General features: G+C 40.4%; 2 protein-coding genes across 2 annotated transcripts in view; one reads left to right on the forward strand and one right to left on the reverse strand.

The window, feature by feature from the left end:
* GRAP2 (GRB2 related adaptor protein 2) overlaps positions 1–8,946 on the reverse strand; it is a 60,385-nt gene extending 51,439 nt beyond the window's left edge. Inside the window, exon 1 of the mRNA XM_007189091.2 lies at positions 8,868–8,946. The gene's annotated coding sequence lies outside the window, so the exon portion shown is untranslated. The remainder of the gene's footprint in view (positions 1–8,867) is intronic.
* A 10,970-nt stretch (positions 8,947–19,916) lies between these two features.
* Positions 19,917–20,943, forward strand: part of ENTHD1 (ENTH domain containing 1) — a 115,464-nt gene continuing 114,437 nt past the window's right edge. The window contains exon 1 of the mRNA XM_007189090.1: positions 19,917–20,265. Coding sequence (XP_007189152.1) covers positions 19,917–20,265 — 349 coding nt within the window. The remainder of the gene's footprint in view (positions 20,266–20,943) is intronic.

Raw genomic sequence — 20,943 nt, forward strand, 5'->3', positions numbered from 1 at the left:
GATGAACTGGCTTAACAGTAGTTCATGGGAACCCATGGGTATGAGTTGACCACAATTTCAGTATGTTCATAGTCAGCAGTGTGACTGACATGAGTGCCAAAAAGGCTAATGCAATCTCGGGCCATATTAATAGAAGTATAGGGCATAGATCATGGGAGGCAACTTACTCCATGGGATTTCGCATTTGTCAGACCACTCCTGGAGAGCTCTGTCCCATTCTGAGCACCATGGTTTAGGAGGGGCCTTACGCTGGAGTCCATTGGAGGTGAACACTTAAAATGATGAGAGCATGTAAAACCACATCATAGGAGGAATAGTTAAAAGAACAAAGGATATTTATGCTTGAAAAAGAAGACTTAGGGGGACATGATAAGAAGTGAAGGAAAAACAGGTTATCTGGGAAAAGAGCTTGAGGTACAGTTTCCACTGGCACAAGTTTGATATCTGGATCCCCAAGGAAAAAAATTCACAAGAGCCTTCTCTACTCTTTGTCACTTGCAAAATAAACAGATCTTCAGCAAAGAAGACTCTATTCCTCCTATGATATCCTTGAAGTATGCAAATTTGTGGATAACTTTACGCCCCTTTGCCAAGCCATCTCCATCTGCCTGCAGACGCACCTCCTTCAGGAAGCCTTCCCTACAAAGCGTGGCCTTGGGCCACTTACCCTGTCTCCTGGGTGTTTGCCCTGCGGTGGCAGCGTTTGCTTTCGTCCTAGTTTCCCTAAGAGCTTGTTAGTTCCTTAGGGAAAAAGACCCTGTTTTCTTTTTGTTTTTATTACCCTAAATGTTCTCAGTACCTCTGGGTACTGTGAATTAGGACTGAGGGGATGTCTGCTGACAGTAGCCAAAAGATGGATTAAAGTCACCAGATAGGTAATTTTTTTTATAGTGTCTACATGACAAAGCATTACAGCATGCTCTCTTGATGATAAGAACACCTAATTGACCTTTCACTTTATGAAATAATATGAGCTGACAAAGTTGGCTGTGTAGTAAATCTTACTTTACCCTACATCTTGCATTTTAAAATCAAAGTTGTGTGTCCATGCCACTATTTAAGAACCCCATCTTCCTTGTGTCAGGTCTTGGGAATTACTCTCCAGCTAGGAGATTCTTTGACTTCACACATCCTCTTTCTTTGTTTATCTGGATATTTACAGGGTACCTGTGTCAAGCCACAGCATCGCACAGTATCTGGTTTGTAAAATGAATGAGTCGTCTATTTAACAATATTGGTCTAAGAAATAGAAATTCCACAAATGAGTTTAAATGAGAAAGCACCATGTTATGCATTCTAAAAATGCGAGATTGCACATTTATGTTATGTCAAAGATATAATAAACATGCTTTGGGGGTAGCAATGCACGACTCTTCTTAAGTCTCCTGTGTAGTGGGTTAAAGAATGGTATCGTTTCACTCAAGGACAGAGGCATGGATGGGGCGCTCTGAGTCATCCACGAAGCTGAGAATAGAACGCAGAACACAGGAGCTAAGTTCATGCTCTGTCACTCTCATCACTGGACAGTATTACCTCCTAAAATCCAAGGACCTGACACGGTACAGAGCAAATTATACACTTCTCTCCAAGAAGTTGATAGAACTCCACTCGCCAGCCTAACGTTCAGTTAGAGAATGCAGTGAGCAAAAAGACAGGGCCCCCAATTTTCTATCATTGGCTGTTAATCATAAATAGACACCAACACCTTCCTGGTTACTGAGGGAGCTAACCTGTCTGTGCTAATAGCGCTTGGCTCAGATGATTCAAAAGGCCAACAGCAGGGTGGTTCCTGTGATGGGTAGAACACCTTTGGTTCTAAGTTTCCACCGTTTGACAACTGATATTATAAAACCCTGGTTTACTGACATACGGGGCATGAGAACTTTCTGCTTGTTTTATCTTCCTGGAGAGACCCACAATTAAACTGGGGCTATATCATGGATTTTGTATACTTGGCAACATGCACTGCGGACACTTTTTATAAATCTGAAACAGAGGCTAACATACAAATTTGTCCTAATTATACTGACCCAAAGATTCTACAAATACCCCCCAAAGGAAAGGGCTTGGTCATGTCCTTCCTTGTCTCAGGGCGTCTGTGTTCAGCGCTGTTGGCTCTCTCACGACTCTGATTTCCAAGCACATTTCAGGGACATTAAAGGAAATAACTGCTAATGACGAAAAATCAGGTGGAAGATTTGCGTCCTTCAAGAAAAATAACCTTTTTAGAAGGATAAGGTCTATCAGCCCCAAATAAGTCCATCAGCATTCTTTATTTCCATGTTATATTCTGAACTACCCAAGAGGGATCATAAAATAGCATGGTACGTCTGTCGGGTGCAGAGCACAGAGTTAGAGGAAAATTGCTGTGAGACAGCCAGCCCTGCAGGAAAATGAGGCAACCAGCAGAATGACACACCAGCAGCCCACAAAAGCACTGTCCATGTTGATAGTTTCCAGCAGGATCTGGACATTGAAAAGGAACCCATCTAAAAGAGGACGCCAGCTCTAATGACCTACAGGGAAGGGTGAAAGGTCTTGCCATCTAGCACAGAGAAAAGTCATTTCCCTCTGCTCAGACCGCGGCGGGGATTAGGTAGTTTGCAACAGAGAATGGAAGGGGCTTCAGAGAACATGTGATCTAACCTCTCACTCGACTGAGAAGGAAACTGAGGCCCAGAGAGGCTACAATGTCATGTTCAAGGTCACGCAGGTAGTTTCTAGTAGAGCCAGAATTCGGATTTCCAGAACCCCCATCAAGGGTTCCTGTGTCTCTAGAATGCTGTGCCTAGACCAGAGTAGTAGAAGGAGCCCTGGGCTACAATTTCACAGCCTAGGTACTAAGTGTTGGCAGATGTTAGCAAAATTACGTTGAGCAAGTCACTTAAACTCGCGAGCTTTGCTTTTCCCACTCTGCAACATGAGAGGCAAAATATGTGGTCTGTCTGCCTCAAAGATCATAGGCAGATCAAATGAGATAATGTGTGAAAATGCTTTTTAAAGCTTTATAAGGCTTAGGGTAAAAAAAAAAAAACACTTCAGATAAAGGATGTTTTTCCTTCTGAGAATGTATGGATGGACTCTTGGAGGGGGACGGGGGAGGTGGTCCACTGGAAATTCTGTGTAAAGGTGTGTGTGGATGAATGCTAGACATATTTTTTACCCCTGGGGAGAGTTTCTGTAGCTTTCTTCAGCTTCCTAAATGTGTCTCTGAAACTCCTATTCACCTCTAGCTTCACCACCGCCAGTAAGAACCTCTGCGCTATGGATATCAACACATTTATGATCAACCTAAAAGGCTGATATAATGTATTACAATATGATTTAATGTATAGCTGGGATCTTCCTGCTGGCTTTACTAATTCAACAATTCACATTTTTAGAATATAAATCCATTTGGGGGAGGGGAGCTAATCTGACCTCACACCTTGCTCTGTAAACTGCTAAAAATCTATCACTTATAAAATGATGATGAAAATTCAAATTATAAATCAGACAGGTTTTTTTCTACTAGTGTACTTCCTTAGTAATATTTCCTACTTATTTAAAGATTTTTCTTTAAAATCATACTTAACAAGAGAAGTATCTACTTATTATTTACTGAGTTCCTACTGAGTTCCCAGCAGTTTGTTTCCAGTATTTTCCCATAAAGCACTGGACAATAGACACAAATCATAAACCATTTGCAGGCTGCCACATTAAGCTCGTGGTTCTGGAAGGCTGGGAGGTGAGGAGAAAAACAAATGAAAAAGTATTATTCATGACCAATTGATCAATTAGCCTGCTTTTCATTAGAAAACATAAAAAGGCAGAACCAATTTAGCAATGACTACGTTGGAAATGCATAAAAACATTATTAATGTTGGGCTTTTTTCTCACTTATTTTTAGTTCTCTTTAGAAAATTATACTTGAGAGCTTTCTGTAACGGCAATAGAAAGAGTGAATAAGACAGCACTGGAACCATTTTTTAATGCTAATGAAGGGGTAGGGACCAATACCTGGTTTGTGAGGCCTTTTCTGTACACAGTTATGTGCTTCCAAAGCCATAGACTGACTTATGGAATCTCTGAGTGAGTGAGATAACCAACCAGGAAAGTTACCTACTAACAAGACTCATCCATCGTCCCATAAAGAAATCCAATGTGGTCTTTTATAAATCTGACAATGGCTATACTCTTGCGTTTTAGTGGTAAATCTTACACAGTACAGTAATGTGAAAAATGAAAGGGTTTTTTTCCCCCCTTGACTGTATCAAAATATCACCTTCTGCCCCAAGGTTCTGAGATCTCATAACTCCCCTCTTGTACTATTCCTTTCAGTTTTTTTTCCTTCCTCTTCCTTTATAGTTTTATATTTTTCAGTCCTAGCATTATCTCTGATGTTTAAAGTTCTTACACATAGCCTTGAACTATAGAAATGCAATAAGCATACTCACCTGTGCTTAATAGAGTGCTATTATCAGATGAACAAAACCTAAAATACATTTTGGTAGCAACGCTTCCAGATTTTCAGTAACTTAAAATAACTTAAAACTTGGGTGGTGATAGGATGGGGTGGGGGTGGGAGGCTATAACTGATTTTCTTTCAGTCCGATTTGTGTTCCTTCTCATCCCATGTGCCCGGAGTCTTCAAGAGAATGCTCTGGAATCAGACCGCCTGGGTTCAAATCCAGGCTCTACCACATACAAGTTAAGTGACCTTGTGCAAGTTACTTAACCTCTCTGTACCTCAATTTCCTCACTTATAAAAGAAGGGTGATCTTAGGCCTTGTTTCATTGTGCCGTTAGGAGAAGCAAATGAGTTAATACCTGTAAAGTGCTTGGCAAATAATAATAACAGACACTGTTTTAGAAAATTTACGTATAACAGAGAAAGACAAATATCATATGATATCACTCATATGTGGAATCTAATTTTAAAAAATGATGCAAAGGAACTTATTTACAAAACAGAAACAGACTCACAGATTTCAAAAACAAACTTATGGTTACCCAAGGGGAGACATGGCAGGGGGGAGGAATAAATTAGGAGTTTGGGATTAACATACACACACTACTATATATAAAATAGATAACCGACAAGGACCTAACGTACAGCACAGGAAACTCTACTTAATATTCTGTAATAACCTATATGGGAAAAGAATTTGAAAAAAAATGAATATATGTATATGCATAACTGAATCACTTTGCTGTACCACTGAAACTAACACAACATTGTAAATCAACTATACTCCAATAAAATAAAATAAAAAACAAACAAAAGAAACCTTTACGTGTATAAATTATTTAACCTTCAACACAATATGATGAGATAGGTACCAATATCACTCTCATTTTATAGCTTAAAAAACTAAGGCACAGAAAGACTAAGTAACTTATCCCAATTGGCCTAGTTAATAACGGAAGGATTGGCCTCAAACCTAGACCATCTGGCTCCACAGCAACACTCAGTAAATGTTACTTATTACTATCATCATCATCATCATCATCATCACCACCATCATCATCATCCTTGTTATTACCTGAACTTAAACACTCAATAAACATCTGTTGTTGCTGCTGATAATGATGAATGCGTATGTCTAATCCTTCTTCAAAGTGTACTAAAATGTATATGACCCCCAACGGAATAGTTGATTTAGGCAAGGATTCTAAAGACTCACTAAAGCTAGTGAGTGAGGTTTGTTAGGAAATAGGATATTACCACAATGCCTAAGTGTGATCCTGTCAGATCACTTGTTAATTGCAAAGGGATCCCTGGAGTGAGGTGACGACCTTGAGCCACAATCAAACTGAGTGTCACAAATAGAGGGACAATGTGGCACTACGTGTCTCCTGATGAGATGCGATATGGAGCACCCTGTAAAATACGTTCATTTGAAATCGAATCAGTGCTTCAGTTCTAACTTGGAGTTTACAGGGAAATACAGGGGATAGAGAAACAAATTAAATGACACCAAGAGACAACAACAAATCCAGAATGTAGGACATTCTACAAGATAACGCCTAACCTTTTCAAAAAAATCCAATGTTGAATAAAAAGACATAAAACCCTAATGCAAAAATGTATTTTTCTTTTTAAAAATTAGATCCTAGTTTTTTTAAGGTATGGACAGCATTTGGGGGATAATGGTTAAGGTTAGATATGGGCTAGATATTAGATGATATTAATGAATTACTGTTCATCTTCTTAGGTATAATGATTGCATTGTGGTTATGTAGGAGAATGTTCTTATTCTTAGATGTTTACTGAATTATTTAAGGGTGAAGTATCATTTTGTCTGTAACTTACAAGTAGTTCAGAAAGAAATACATATAGATAGAACAAATATGCCAAAAAGTTAGCAATTGTTGAACCTAGGAGGTGAGTATAGAGGTATTCACTGTACAAATATTTCAACTTTTCTTTATGTTTGGACATTTTATTCACTTTGTTCGTAAGATGTATGTCTTATATTTTCTTTGGAGGGCATGTAAGACTTTAATCTTCACGTACTTAGTAATAGTTTCTTTTAATTCTCCAAAATGTTTGCTGTGAATGCATATTTTTTTAAAAAACCTGTTTTTTAAAAAAAATTATTTACTGAATTCCTATTGGCTCAAGCTTATTGAAACCTAATATAACATTAACATTGTTGAAGAGAACTCAGTGCCTAGCACAAAGCCTGACACATAGTAAATGCACAATAAGTGTTAATAAATGTTTATTTGTTAAATGAGGCTATATTTTCCTAAGAATTGTAAAGAGGCAAAAAAAAAAAAAAAAGACATGCACACACACACACACACACACACACACACACAGAGGGCTGTGTTGTTCCTTTACAAATCGAGATATGGTGGGCAAGTACTTGAGATGGACAAATGGGGGTCAGTCAACCCCATCCTTTGATTCAAATAGCTTAGGTCATAAAGATTCTTGACCAAGTTTTGAGTTTGTTTTATGAGGGCACAAAAATGAAGCCTGTCCCTAGGACTAATCCAGCAGCAACTCTTGCTTGTTTAAGAAATCCTGATGGAATCACACTTAATGACACATTTTTGAACAATTGTAGACTTTTCTTGAGCCAGGAAAAGAAGCAAGTTCTGCTAGAGTTCAGGCGTGAGCCCTACAAATCACCAATACCCGCAGGTGTTATTCTCTGAGAATCAATAAGTATGTGGGAACTAGGCTCATTTTCAGCCCCTCCAGAAGGCAAGGGCTCTGAAAGAGATGGCTTCAGGCAGTAAGTGAGATATATTTCGTATAAGAGGTGGGAAGAAAATGATCAAGATTCAAAGAGATAACTAATACTGATATCACCCTGTATTTTCACAGCGCCTTTTCCCTAAGCCATTTCATATCTATGTTAACTCATTTATTCTTACAATATCCCTATGAGATAGACGTAGAACAATTGAAATTTTTAAAAAAGATAAGGGATTTTCATCAGGGCCCAAGAAATAGAAGATATTCAAAAGGATATTATATTAGCAATAGAGATACTTCTTCATTTTGAACAAATCGATCACCTCCTTCCCCTCTGCTTCAGTAAAGTCATTTTAAAAAGATGAAATCTATTACAACGTAGGGAGAATCAGATTACAGTTTACTATATGGGAGACACTCCAAGTTCAATCTAAAAAGATAGTTTTATTCAATGATATAGGGCTGTCTCCCTTTACCAGAAAAATCCTTAAATTTCTCCAAAAGGGTGCAAATCAATTTTTAAAACTTGATATTTAAATACACTTAGATGGTTCTCAATTTACACAGTGCCCTTTATTTAATAATGGATCCTTTTGTAAAGAGGATCACTTTAAAATTATTTTATAAATGTGAAGTTTTATAAACAATACTGGGTTGTTAAAGCAGGGTACACTTATACTAAATGTTCTTTCTGAAACCAAAAAGAAGGAAAAAAAAAAAAAAGAAAGAAAAAGGACCCACTAAAGAACAAGTAAGTCTATGATAAATGTAGTTGTAGAGGATGAAAGGTTTTTCACCCTGAGGTTTCCCACCCTCAGATGACAGGACATGAGCACATGTAATCTTTTCTATTGGAGTTTTAGATCCTAAACATTTTCCCTCCTCTTAATTCCCCTGGGGGTGTATATTTTCAGTAATGTGCAGATGAAGTTACATATACTTTATTAACAAGACCCAATTCCAGGTGTGTAAAAACGATATTTTTAAGTTGGCTCAAACTTTGGTGGGTGTATGCAATCCTCAGGTTCGGGGGCAGGTGGGGCAGAGAGTGTCAGAGAGCTGTGTACGGGCTCAGTGCCTGAACTGGAGACCGTCTTAGGAACACAGTGTTGACTGTTAATAAAGAGACAAAGACAGACAACACTCTCTCAAAACCTATTTCAATGTAGTTTTCTTTTTGTAAAGGAACCCGAACTGGTGTGCTTTGTAAAGGCACCACAAATACTAACAGAAGTAGAAACGCAAGCCCCAAGAGAAATCCTGACCACGCAGTACTGGTGTTCATTCATTGCTGCTCCGCCCTTCACCTGCCACCACCCCCCCACCCCAATTTGGAATAAATGCTGACACTGGTGAAGTGGAATTTCACCTCTGTAATCCCAGGATCCAAAGTCTTTCCCTGAGATGGCTCAGAAGCCAATTAGTGGAGTCTTTTTGTGTAACGGGCTGGGTAAGGAGCAGTCTAGTTCGTTCACTAGAAGTCGAATCCTATCACCACAAACACTGTTACAGAAAAAGATGTAGAGACCTTAGGTGATGAACCGAAAATTAAAACCAATATTTACAGAGCCCATGGGATTCATTTAATTAGATTGACTCCTAGAGAACATTCTGCAAATAATAAAACTATCCAAGATCTCTAGAACGTGTGGACTGATGGTGTATAATAACATACCTTTCAGAAGAGAAGAGCTTGAGTCTATGCCTTTGACACCGAGTTATTAGAATCCTTTCTTGCGACAAGGAAGATGAATTCCAACATCAAAATGTCTGCATTTCAGAGTACAGATCCACCTTGTGCTGTCTTCCAAGTACCACACTAACCCAGGGCACAGGCTCGCAGATCCATTGAGTGCCTCCTCCTCCCCGACTTCTTCCCTCCCTCAAACTACCCCCAGTCGGCCCTGCAGTCTGTGTGCAAACCACACAGGAACTAGCAGATACAGGGCTCCAGAGAGTTGGGCGTGAGCCTTAGGTTATGTGGTTTTGTCTTCTTGCTGCTGGAGTAGAATTAAAATGCAGGAGGTTCACTGAAACACTTTTGCTTCCTTATGCTTGGTTTCAGTTTTAACAAGTTCACCCCGAACGATTATGTTCACATAAGAAAATTTCTAATCCTAGAGATGGTCTGTCAGCAAGCTGCTGCTGGTCTTAAGGAAAATGCATTTTCTGTGTCTATCCAAGCATCCAGAGGAACATTAGGACTTCTTAGTGGAACTTTGTTAATACCACCCTGGATCACTCACAATGTTAAAATCCCAGAAAAAAAAAAAAAATGCTTTCTTAGTGGACTCAGCCCATAATATTACCCTTAGCCCATAATATTACCCTTAAGAAAAGACAGAAGAAAAACTTAAGCCAGGATGAGCTCTAACCCCAGTTTTGCCATAGCTCACATAGGTGTGAGCTGGGGCTTGTTACTTAGATTTTGGGGATTTCATTTTCTCCTGAGTAGGTTGGACTAAAATATTTCTGGGATTTTAAGATTTTTCACGACCTAACGTTTTCGTCACCTTCAACTTCCTTAGCTCTCACCTTCAAATTTATAGCCAGCTCTCTTCTCTAAGCTCCTTCCTCCCATACCAAGTGTAACTTGCGAAGGCCTCTTCCTCTGTCTTTGCTCTTGCTAGAAAACGGATTGCCAACGTTGCATCTTTTGCACAAAATTAGAGACATTGCTACTTGCTAAGTGGCGCCGTTCAGCGTTGGGTGACCAGACCCAAGATAAAGAGGGAAATACTGGCTGACAAGATGTTCCCAGTGTTAACCCCTTAAAGGCTAAGGAGGAGGGTATCAGATAAGACAATTTGGGAGTCTCAGATTTAAACTTACTCTCCATTGTGAAATGGTATCCTTTTCTATCTCTTTGCCCCTTTATACCTAAACCTTGCTCAAGATTTACTTTTTTGGGAGGGAATTTCTCCTTGGTTATGATCGCTCAACATTTTTATTGAAATAGAAAAGAAGAATCTGGTGTGGAGTCATTAGAGTACTTGGTCATAGTGGGTGCTCAGTAAACGATTGGTCAAATGACTTAAAGGAAGGAATTTGCTCCTCTTAAGTCTGTAATAAAGAACTTTCCTTTTATTAATGCAAGTTTGTCAAATGTTCTTAAATCCAAGTTGCGTCTGAACAGGGTCCCCACTACTTCCACATGTTATAAAGACAGACTTTTCAAGATAACTATGATTTTAAAACAACATCTCCATGTTGGCCTCAGTGTTCTTCAGTCTCCAGATTCTAAGGGCCTTCTTGGTGGGATCACCCGACAGCTCCATCGCTAGTTTTCAAACACTGAAATCCTCTGGCCACAGTCCTTATCCTGAGCCAGTGGCTTTGAAGTGGGAAGGAAGGGGACTGTTGATTAGGGCTGTACAGGAAGCGCCATGGTGTTCTGAGCACGGGCCCAGCGAGGCTTTCCTTGGTAGTAATGATCTGCAGACATGTTACAGAGCATATTGGGCGGGAAGCAAGGCCCCTTTGGTGGTTAATTTCATAGCAGCTGTGTAACTGAACCGGTGCAAAGGCAGAAACTAAGAATAAAAACCCTCATGTGAGAATGCCAGCAACTCAGTCCTCACCATCACAGGACGCTCATAAAAATATCAGCAAAATTGGGAGAATTAAGACATATATGAAATCCGGACTTATCCACCATGGAGAAATTTTCATTTAAAACCGTACTTGTTTAAAATTTTCCAGCAATTCCTTTTGACGGGTCATTGTTACTATCAGAACTTCTTATTTATAATTATGTTTAATTTAACTTCATGGTAAAATGTATACTTTTCATCCAATAGTATGGATTCAGACATTCTCTTTTTATTCATTCAATAGATAACGTTTGAGCACCTACTCCTCGTTAGGCCTGTTCCAGGTACTGGGAATGTATCAGTGAACAAAACCTAGTCCCTGACCTTCTGGATCTCACACTCTGGTAGAGGAAGGAATAATACATACGTCAGATGGTTGTACTGCCACGGAGAATTATAAAATGGAGCAAGAGTCATAGACAGTGTGGCTGAAGCGGGGGTTGTGGTTTCATTAGGAGATCAAAGGATATTTGAGCAAAGTCCAGAATAAAGTGAGGGATCCAGCCCGATGGTTCTTTGGGGAAATAGCTTTTGCAGGTACTGAGACTCGCAGGAGGAAAGCCTGAAGGTGGAAGCAAGCTTGATGCAGTGAGTGAGGTGGAGAGGAGTCAAGATGGAGGTCAGAGAGGGAGCAGGGGCCAGAACACATAGGGCCTCACTGGCTGTTGCAAGGTCTTTGGATTTTATTCTTGAGTGAGATGGGAGCCAATGGAAGATTTTGAACTAGAAAATGATATGATCTGACTTGTGTTTTAAGTTTTTCAAGTCTCATGCTGATCACTATGTTGATAATAGATTGTACAGTAAGAAAGCAAGAGAAAAAGCAGAGAGAGCAGGTGGGAGACTACTGCAACGATCCTGGCAAGAGATGACGGTGACTTAGGACAGATGTTGGGGAGTGACTGAATTCTGAATATACAGGGTGACCGTAAAGTCTGGAGCCATAGATACTATTATTGTTTTATGTGTATTAGAAATGTGGCATTGATAAACCGTTTATTACCTGTGCAGCACACATAACCCAGGCTTGGTAGCCACCCTGTGGCACAGGTGCGCTCATGGACATGATGTGCAGTGTGAGAGACAAAGAGATACATCAACGGTGACCCCAAGGTTCGTGGCCCGAGAAACTAGCAGCAAGGATGTGTCATTTCCTGACACAGGAGTGACTGTGGGGTAGCAGGTCTGGAAGACCAGATCAGGAGTTTGCTTTCAGACATATTAAATTTGAGATGTCTATGAGACATGCCAGTGGGGCCGATAAGGGAGTTAGACATATGAGTCTGGAGGTCGAGAGAGGTTAGGGCTGGCGATGAAACCTTGACTGTTGTTGAGAGACGGAAGGGTGTTGAAAACTATGAGACTGGATAAAACCACCCCGGAAATGAATACAGACAGAAAGCCGACTCCTCCAAAGTCAAGAGGTCAGAGAAATAAGAGGAAAACCGCCAAGGAGATGAGAAGAAGCGATGTCCTGGAAACCAAGTGAAGAAAGCTTTGTTCACTTTTATAAAACTCTGAGTTCAGGAAAAAAAACAAAACAAACCCACACCAAGTTACTGTGGTAAAATGATGTCTGTATTCGGTGGATGCTACAGTATTGCAACTAAATTATGGTGCCCCCAAATGGAGGAAAGCAGACAAGAAGAATCTCTTTACACAATGTTTCTTTAGCGGAGTTAAATCCATAGGTTGGTAGCACGTGAGCCTTTTGCCTGCCTGATCCACTCCGTCACTGTTACTGGCCTCTCCACCTGCGCTGGGACCACCGTCTTTGAGTTTGCTCTGTTCTCTTTTTTCCATCTGCCCCTTCAATCACCTCCTATGTGCTGGCTACTCTCAAGTCTGTGAGCCCAGCCCAGAACCCTCTCCTTTATTCCAGTTATTTCTACTCAGCTGTCTCCTGGGCATCTTCCCATGGTCGCCCCCAGACACCTCGCATTCAAATTGTCCAAAGCAGAATTCATCATCTTTCCTGCCAAATCTGTTCCTCAGACCGTGTACATATCTAGGTGAACTAGCAACAGCCATTCACGCGGTCACCCAAAAGAGAAACTTGAGACTCACCGTAGACTCCTCCTCCTCCCTCACTCCCACATGTATTTGGAGCCAAGTCCAGTAACTACTATGCTTTAACATCATATGCAAAAGTCTGCGTGTCAGAGAAGAACGAGCAGAGTGGAGTATGGTACCAGGCCCATGACTTCTGCTTTGGTTACGGCTTTCATCACTTATTGCCAGAACTATTATAAAATTCTGTTCTATTTCCAATCCCTCTTTTCCTGCTTCCAATCTATTTTTCTGAACATACCGGGAGATTTGTTCTAAAAGGAGAAAATGAATGGGTTTAAAAAGAAAAAATTGGGGTCTCTGACCTTCTCAAAATATAACAGGTAGACTTGTGACTGAGAAGGTCAATGAAGCTCAACATCAAGGACAAAAGATTGGTTCTCAGCATGGGGGAAAGAGCATAGAAGTGCATGCAGGAGATCTGGGTTCAAGTTCCGGTTAAATCCTTGCTAGTTGAATATTTCTGGGGAAGTCCAATAACCTATTTGTTCCTGCAAACTCAGCTCAGGTTCACCTCCTCCAGGAAGCCTTCCCTAACTGTGTGGTTTGGACAAATTCCTTTTTGACTCCCATAGCAATCTATACTTGCCTTTATCATGGTAATTTGTCACATTTACTGACGTATTCCTGTTTATTAGACTATTAGATTATAACTTCCTTATATTCTCATGGCTCAGAATAGTGCCTGGCTCTAATGTAGAATGATGGCATGTGCCTCAAACTTAGCATTATTATTTGTAAAATAGGATAATAACACCTACATTTCAGACTTCCTTTGAAATTTACATAAGATATGCATATAAAAAGTCTTCATAAACTATAACTCTATGTAAAAAATACTTTTGGTTTATTCCTCACTACTTTATAAAGTCCAACACCTTACCATGGCATTCAAGGTCCTGAACCACCCATTTTCAGGCCATCTTTTCAATTTCCCTCTGGCTTCTACCCCCACTACTCTATATTACAGCCAGCTAAGTTGTACCAACTTCTTTCATATCTCCTATCATTTTAAAATTTATTTATTTTATTTATTTATTTTTGACTGCATTGGGTCTTCGTTGCTGTGCACGGGCTTTCTCTAGTTGTGGCGAGTGAGGGCTACTCTTCGTTGCGGTGCACGGGCTTCTCATTGAGGTGGCTTCTCTTGTTGCGGAGCACTGGCTCTAGGTGTGCAGGCTTCAGTAGTTGCAGCATGCGGGCTCAGTAGTTGTGGCTCGCGGGCTCTAGAGCACAGGCTCAGTAGTTGTGGCGCATGGGCTTAGTTGCTCCGTGGCATGTGGGATCTTCCCAGACCAGGGTTCGAACCCGTATCCCCTGCATTGGCAGGTGGACTCCCAACCACTGCACCACCAGCGAAGCCCCATATCTCCTGTAATTTTGTATTACACTTACCTATCTACATGTCAGTATCAATAATGCAGGCTGTTATTATAATAATTATGATTGAAGCAGTAGGAACCAAAAACAAAGGTAACTTTCATTTACTAAGCATTTTCCTATTCTCTAAATCTCTTTCCTTCCATTCCAGTCAGTATTCCACTCAGCCACCATAGTTCTTTAAAACATGGGTTTGATTACATTTTCAATGCCTACTGGATAAAATCACCTGGTTGTACAGACAAGGTTCTTCATGATCTGAATTTCCTCTGGCACTTCATCTCCCTGTGCTGTTTCACTAATAGTCTGCGACAGCCATGGTAACTACAGTGCTTGTAGTTTTACCAAGATAATGGGCTCTTTCAGCTGTCAAGCCTTTACACATGATGTGCCCTCTGCCCCTGATGGCTTCCTCTACTTTGCCTATCCAGAGAACTCCTGTCATCCTTTAAGATTCAATTCAGATGTGAACTGTTCTCTGAAACCGGCCCTCAAATACTCCCTGGTGGAATTAGATGCTCTCTCCTCTCCCATCATGCTATACATATCTTGTCGCAATCTTCTGGGATGGTGCCTGTCACCTCCACTAGCCTGTAAACTCATCCAGCATTGAACTCTGTCCTACCTGAGTCCTTGCTGCTTTCGGGGGTGCCTGACACATAGTAGGTGCCCAGTGAAGGTCAGTCGAATATTTCAAGGACTACCCATCAGTGGTACCCAAGGCCCTCATTGGAGGCACTCCGTCACTGCCCATCACACACACTTTTCATCTCTAGTAATCTACTACTAGAGATTACATTCTTTGTCCTTTGAGATGAAAATCAGCTGCGGACGGCCAGTCAGTTAAAATTACATGAGTAACACAAATTGTAAAATTTATTATTTGAATGAAGGATTAGGGCAGTGCCACAGCCCAACAGATCGTGAAATGAAGACATTTGCCTTCAAGCCGCGGGATACTCTCAAGCGGGGCTTATTTTAACCCTCGGCATCCCTCTCCTTTGCAGCCCTGGGAGCGGCGAACTTCGGCTCTGGGAAAGGCCGGAAGTGAGGGGTCGGAAGTGAGGAAGCGGAAGTGGGAACCGGCGTGGGCGCTCTGGCCCGGTTGGAGGAGGCGGGGCTTGTGTTTGGGAGGGAAAAGCTCGGACGCCGGCGGCTGGACGTTCCCCTCAGGTAGGAGCCCCTCGCGTGGGGGTGGGGGTGGGGAGGGAGGGGGCCTGGAGGGCCCTGGAGGGGTGCTATCCCACTGCCCATCCCATGCTGGTCCCTGCTCCGGCGGGAGGCAGGCGGGAGGGCGACGAGGCTTGCAGGTCTGCGTGAGGGAAGGTCATTACTGTGTGACGCCATCACGTCACTCCCTCCTTCTAGAAGCTTCTCCAAGGCCCAGCCTCCCACTCCCAGTAAATTCCCTGAGGGCAGTCGCTGGGCTGAGTCGTCTGTGTGGCCCAGTGCCCTCCGCAGGGCCTGCCTGGAACACAGTGGTCATTCTGAAACGATTGTTGAAAGAATGAAGTGGATGCCAAGGAACGACCCTGGCTACAGGCAGTTGATTCTCCCTCCACCCTTCACGTTAAAAGTTCTTTACAGAACATCTCATGTCTTCCCCTCAACAGTCTTCCCTAGGTGGTGATTATTCCTTATGCTGCAGATGGGGAAACTGAGGCTCAGAGAAGTCCTTAAGCCCTAATTAGGAAATGGCAGAGCAGGACCTCAAATCCGCGCCTCTTGAATCCTAATTAAAGTAATGAGATGAGGTACTGAATGCCTAGGTGTGAACACGTTGTGAGCATTCAGTAAAGAGTAGCCGTTTACTCCAGAGGGTGGGGACTGTGTCTTGTGCACCTATTTCTCCATTTCTTGGAAATGGAGCCTGTCACATGGTAAATTCTGGAAAACTAATAGTTGAGTGATTTAATGAACACACAGGAGGGACTCAAGTTAGTTTCTCTGACTCTTGCAGTGTTCTTTCCATCAAAACAGCAACACCTTCTAATGCTGAGGTATTTTCTGTAATCCTTCTTCTATAACGATCTTGGCCAGAGCTTATTTTCTCCTGAGTTGATCTCATGTCTACAGGCAGAACCTGTATAAACACAAGAGCTGTGCTGTCCTCATAGCACTACCCTAACTATGTCTTTCCAGAGGTGCGTCTTGGTACTCAGCCTCTTAGATGCTGTTGTCATTGTTGTCCTAAATCTTTGGACGTCAGTTTAGCTCCCCAATCTTTTATTCTCAACTCTGACATCCAGAAAGTTTTGAAAACCGATTTTTTCCCCTAACTTATTTGGCCACAAGATCTGAACTGAAACAGCCATTTGTTTTTACTTATTCCAAATATTTGCAAATTTTTGTTGCAGTCATGTTAATGTGTTTGATTGTTCAGACCTTGCTTAACTTACCCCAGATCTCACTGTGGATATCATGTAATATATGGTGTAGGCATGGCATTACCCTTCAAAAGTTACCCCCCAAAAGTTGAGTTTGAATTCCATGACTCATTTGGCCTCAAAAGATTCAGATAAGAGATTGTGGACCCATAGTTTAATGTCACTTGGCAACTTAAATGCTCTCCTGTTATGATTCAGGTAAAGTTGGGGGAGAAAACAGCCTTTGCCAAAGAGTTGTGGAAGTGGGTAAATGTAATAAGAAAATTAAGAGATCTTTTATACCTCATCATTTGTTTATTTTGGAATCATTTAAGGGAGAAAGCTCCTTAACTAAATGATGTTTTTGAATGTACGGAGCATGTTTTATATTTCTTATATCCTCCACAAAGCCATATAAATGGTAGGTTCTCAAGAAATACTTGCTGATTGGTTTGAAAATGTTTGCTCAAAACTCTAGAATTTTACTTGACAATTACAAGAGCTAGATTATATATTTTACGTGTCATGTTTATAATTAAAAGCTGTAGAATCAATTCAGGTTTATACCAAAGCAGTATCACTCCACCACTTGGTCATTCACTCAATGACCTGTTTCTTGAGTGCCTGCTATGTGCTAGGTACCTGTTTACACAGTAGGATTACACTGGTAAATAAGACAATCATGGTCCCTGCTCTCAAGGAATTTCCAGTTTGGTGGTGAAGAAAGCCAAGAGAAAATAACAAACACATAACTATGCATCCTGATTAGTGTCATGAAGGAAGTAAACTGGGTGCTGAAAAGAGCATGATGGGTAGACCTACGTAGTAAGTGTGGTGGGTGAAGGCCTGTCAGAGGAGGCAACCCAGGTTTATGATATGAAATATCTTACTTCTCTCCATTTCTAAATATTACAGGGATTTGGGTAGCCAGACAACCAAAACTCAGATGTGAAAATTTACCCTCTTGGGCACTACTTTTGTCTTAGATGTCACATCACTGTATTTATTGATATAATCTCAAAATTTTGAAGGACTGAGTAAACTGAGCATTTGCATATAGTCAGGTATCTAAAACACAGTTAAACAACATATAATTTACAACTAACAGCAATTAATTGAACTCCTTGTTAGCTTGAAAAGATTTCATTAGTAGAATGGTGTCTTACATATTCTGTGTTCATATCACAAAGTACTGTATGTTAGTAAATGATATTAATTCACTTATCCAGACATTTTTCCTTGTGGTTTTTCGAATGGTTAGGAATGTGTTTAATTTTGGTATGATGTCCAACACATCCATTTTAAACTACTCTATTGGATGCAAGGCTATTATGTAGATAGTTTTCTTGGGCAGAAAGTTCATTTATGAAAACATTTTAAAAAATTTTAAAATGCAGGTTAGAGAATAGAGGAAAACCTAAAAATTATTTTGTCCCTCCAAAATATACATAGGTAGTTATCCAAAAAAGAAAAAGAGGGTTTTAAAAACTGTTGTTTAATTCTAGCAAGTTATGATTCTAACAGGGTTTTGTTTTGTTTTTGTTTTTAATAGACTTGTGAAGAAACAGATCAATATTCGTTGCTCTAAGCCAGTGTCACCGTGCATCTCTGCATTGAGTGAGCTTGGTAGAGGGGGAGAAAAGGACAATAGAAAAAGAAAACCCTCGTGATTGAAAATTTTAATAGCTTATTGAAACACATTATAAATCGAGTTTTCGCTGCAGGAGTGAGTCAGATAAAAATGTCTGTGTTTGACCTGCAAACAAGAGAGAAAATCAGAAAATTGTAAAAACACACAAGTTCTCTTTTTCTTCCTAAGTTTGATGATAGTCTCTTTTGGAGAAATCTTAATTAAACAGATAGATTTTCTATCTTGTTTATTTGAGGATGTGTTGGACTTTTACCAAAGAAGATTACTTATCCCCTTCTCTGATTTTTTAAAAAAAGAAGTGATAGTTTATTTAGGATGCTTCTGAAAATTTATGTCTTCCTTAAATACATACACAGAAATTAATCAAGCCTGAGCTAGGAATTGAGAAGGTCAAGGAAGAGAAACAAAACTAAAAATAACAAACACATTTGTTATGGATTTTAACATCTTTCTTTTGTATGTGCGCAGTGTCTCTAGTAAAATCTGATGATAGATTGTTGAGGCTTCAGTGGGTCTGGATGCTTATCAGGGCATCTTTCTCTAAAGCTGAGTAAAGAAAGTAATTTAACCTTTTCCTTAAACTTACCAGCCTTACGAGGACTGAAATATTGGTTTAGGGTGCCATGAGTTAGCTGTGGAGTCCACTAAGGACAATTAGTTGTCTTAATAGTTGATGACCCTCCCCTCTTTTAGATTAACAAGAAAACAGACCACATTTCGATCTGATTCTAACGACTTGTAGGTTCTAAAAAGGATACAACCATAGGGTCAGTTGATGATTCTAAGACTCAGTTTTCACTTAATTACTCTCAGGACATAACATTTTTATACATGACAACAAATCTTAAGCAAGAGATGTCACAGTGCAAGTTCCATTTTCTTATAGTAACTTGTCCACTGTCCATGTAATGCTTTATAATAATTTTATTTCTGGCCAAAGAGGTTCAGTGATACTTTAAAAGGAAACTTTTAGGTCTAGAAAGACCACCTATATTTCTTTAAATAACATAGGCCAATCCCTTGTGGGAGATTTTCCCATATCAATCCTAGGAACATGTATATGGTACCCTCAATTCTGGCTGATGTAAGTGAGGCACTGATTTGGAAACTAAAGCTAGCTTTTTTTTAAAAAATTATTTTATTTATTTATTTATTTATGGCTGTGTTGGGTCTTCGTTTCTGTGCGAGGGCTTTCTCTAGTTTTGGCAAGCAGGGGCCACTCTTCATCGCAGTGCGCAGCCCTCTCACTATCACACCCTCTCTTGTTGCGGAGCACAGGCTCCAGATGCGCAGGCTCAGTAATTGTGGCTCACGGGCCCAGTTGCTCGGCGGCATGTGGGATCTTCCCAGACCAGGGCTCGAACCCATGTCCCCTGCATTGGCAGGCAGATTCTCAACCACTGTGCCACCAGGGAAGCCCTAAAGCTAGCTTTTTCAGACTGAATTGATCTTCTATAGACATTTAAAAAAAATATTTAACTTACATATTTTTTGTGCCTTCCTTTGCAGGAAATTGATACCTTGTCAAGGTGGAGATTAATCATTTGTATTTGGGAGCAGCAGACCTGGGGACCAACTACCTCTCAAAGGTTTTATAAACCAATCACATAAACTCCTAGTCCATTGCTCTCAACCCCCATCTTACCTTCAAATTTGTCTTACCTATGGCATTCAGGAGGCAAGTGAAAAACTTTGTGAAAAATTACTCAAATGCGGAAATAAAAGTCAGGGAAGCAACTTCTAATGACCCTTGGGGTCCTTCTACTTCTCTGATGTTAGATATCAGTGACCTGACTTTCAACACAGTTTCTCTCTCAGAGATTATGAGTATGTTATGGCAGAGACTCAACGACCATGGGAAGAACTGGCGCCATGTGTATAAATCCCTTACCCTAATGGATTATCTCATCAAGAACGGATCAAAGAAAGTTATTCAGCATTGCAGAGAGGGGTTCCATAACCTTCAAACACTAAAAGATTTTCAACACATAGATGAAGCTGGAAAAGATCAAGGTACCAGTTGAAGAAGTTTATACATTGTGCCAGTAAAGATTAAGAGTTTGGGAGGGGATCATTTTAAAGCTGGAGCTGGGGGAAAGTTGTTCTTAAATGTACTAGCTGCCTTTCCTCTGGGACAGTTATGGTGTTCAGTTTAATCCTTTGTGTTGACTCTTGAGTGCCTTAGAGAACAATATTTTTTTTTCCCAAAAGGATGTGTGAAACTAACACACTTAGCTATCTGATAAAATGATGTCTCATAGACGATGACCATATAAGAGAGATCGTATGGTATTCGTCTTTCTCTGTCTGACTTATTTCACTTGGCATAATGCCCTCGAGGTCCATCCATGTTGTTGCACAAGGCAAGATTTCATTCTTTTGGACCTTGAGGGCATTATGCCAAGTGAAATAAGTCAGACAGAGAAAGGCAAATACTGCATGATTTCTCTTATATGTGGAGTTAAAAAAAAAAAAGCTCATAGAGAGAACAGATTAGTCGTTGCCACAGGTGGAGGTTTGGGCGGGGAGAAATGGGTGAACTGATTTTGTTTTTGTTTTAGTCTAAATAAATTGAATTTAAAAATAAAGTGAAAAAAAAATAAAACAAATACACCAAAAAAGTTAAAAAGTTGGACTTGAGGTCCTACTTAATTTAAATATGACAAAATAGTAGTGAATAATTTTCCATGA

Source organism: Balaenoptera acutorostrata, chromosome 11, assembly GCF_949987535.1.
Source record: "Balaenoptera acutorostrata chromosome 11, mBalAcu1.1, whole genome shotgun sequence".
In the NCBI taxonomy this organism is placed as follows: Eukaryota; Metazoa; Chordata; class Mammalia; order Artiodactyla; family Balaenopteridae; genus Balaenoptera; species Balaenoptera acutorostrata.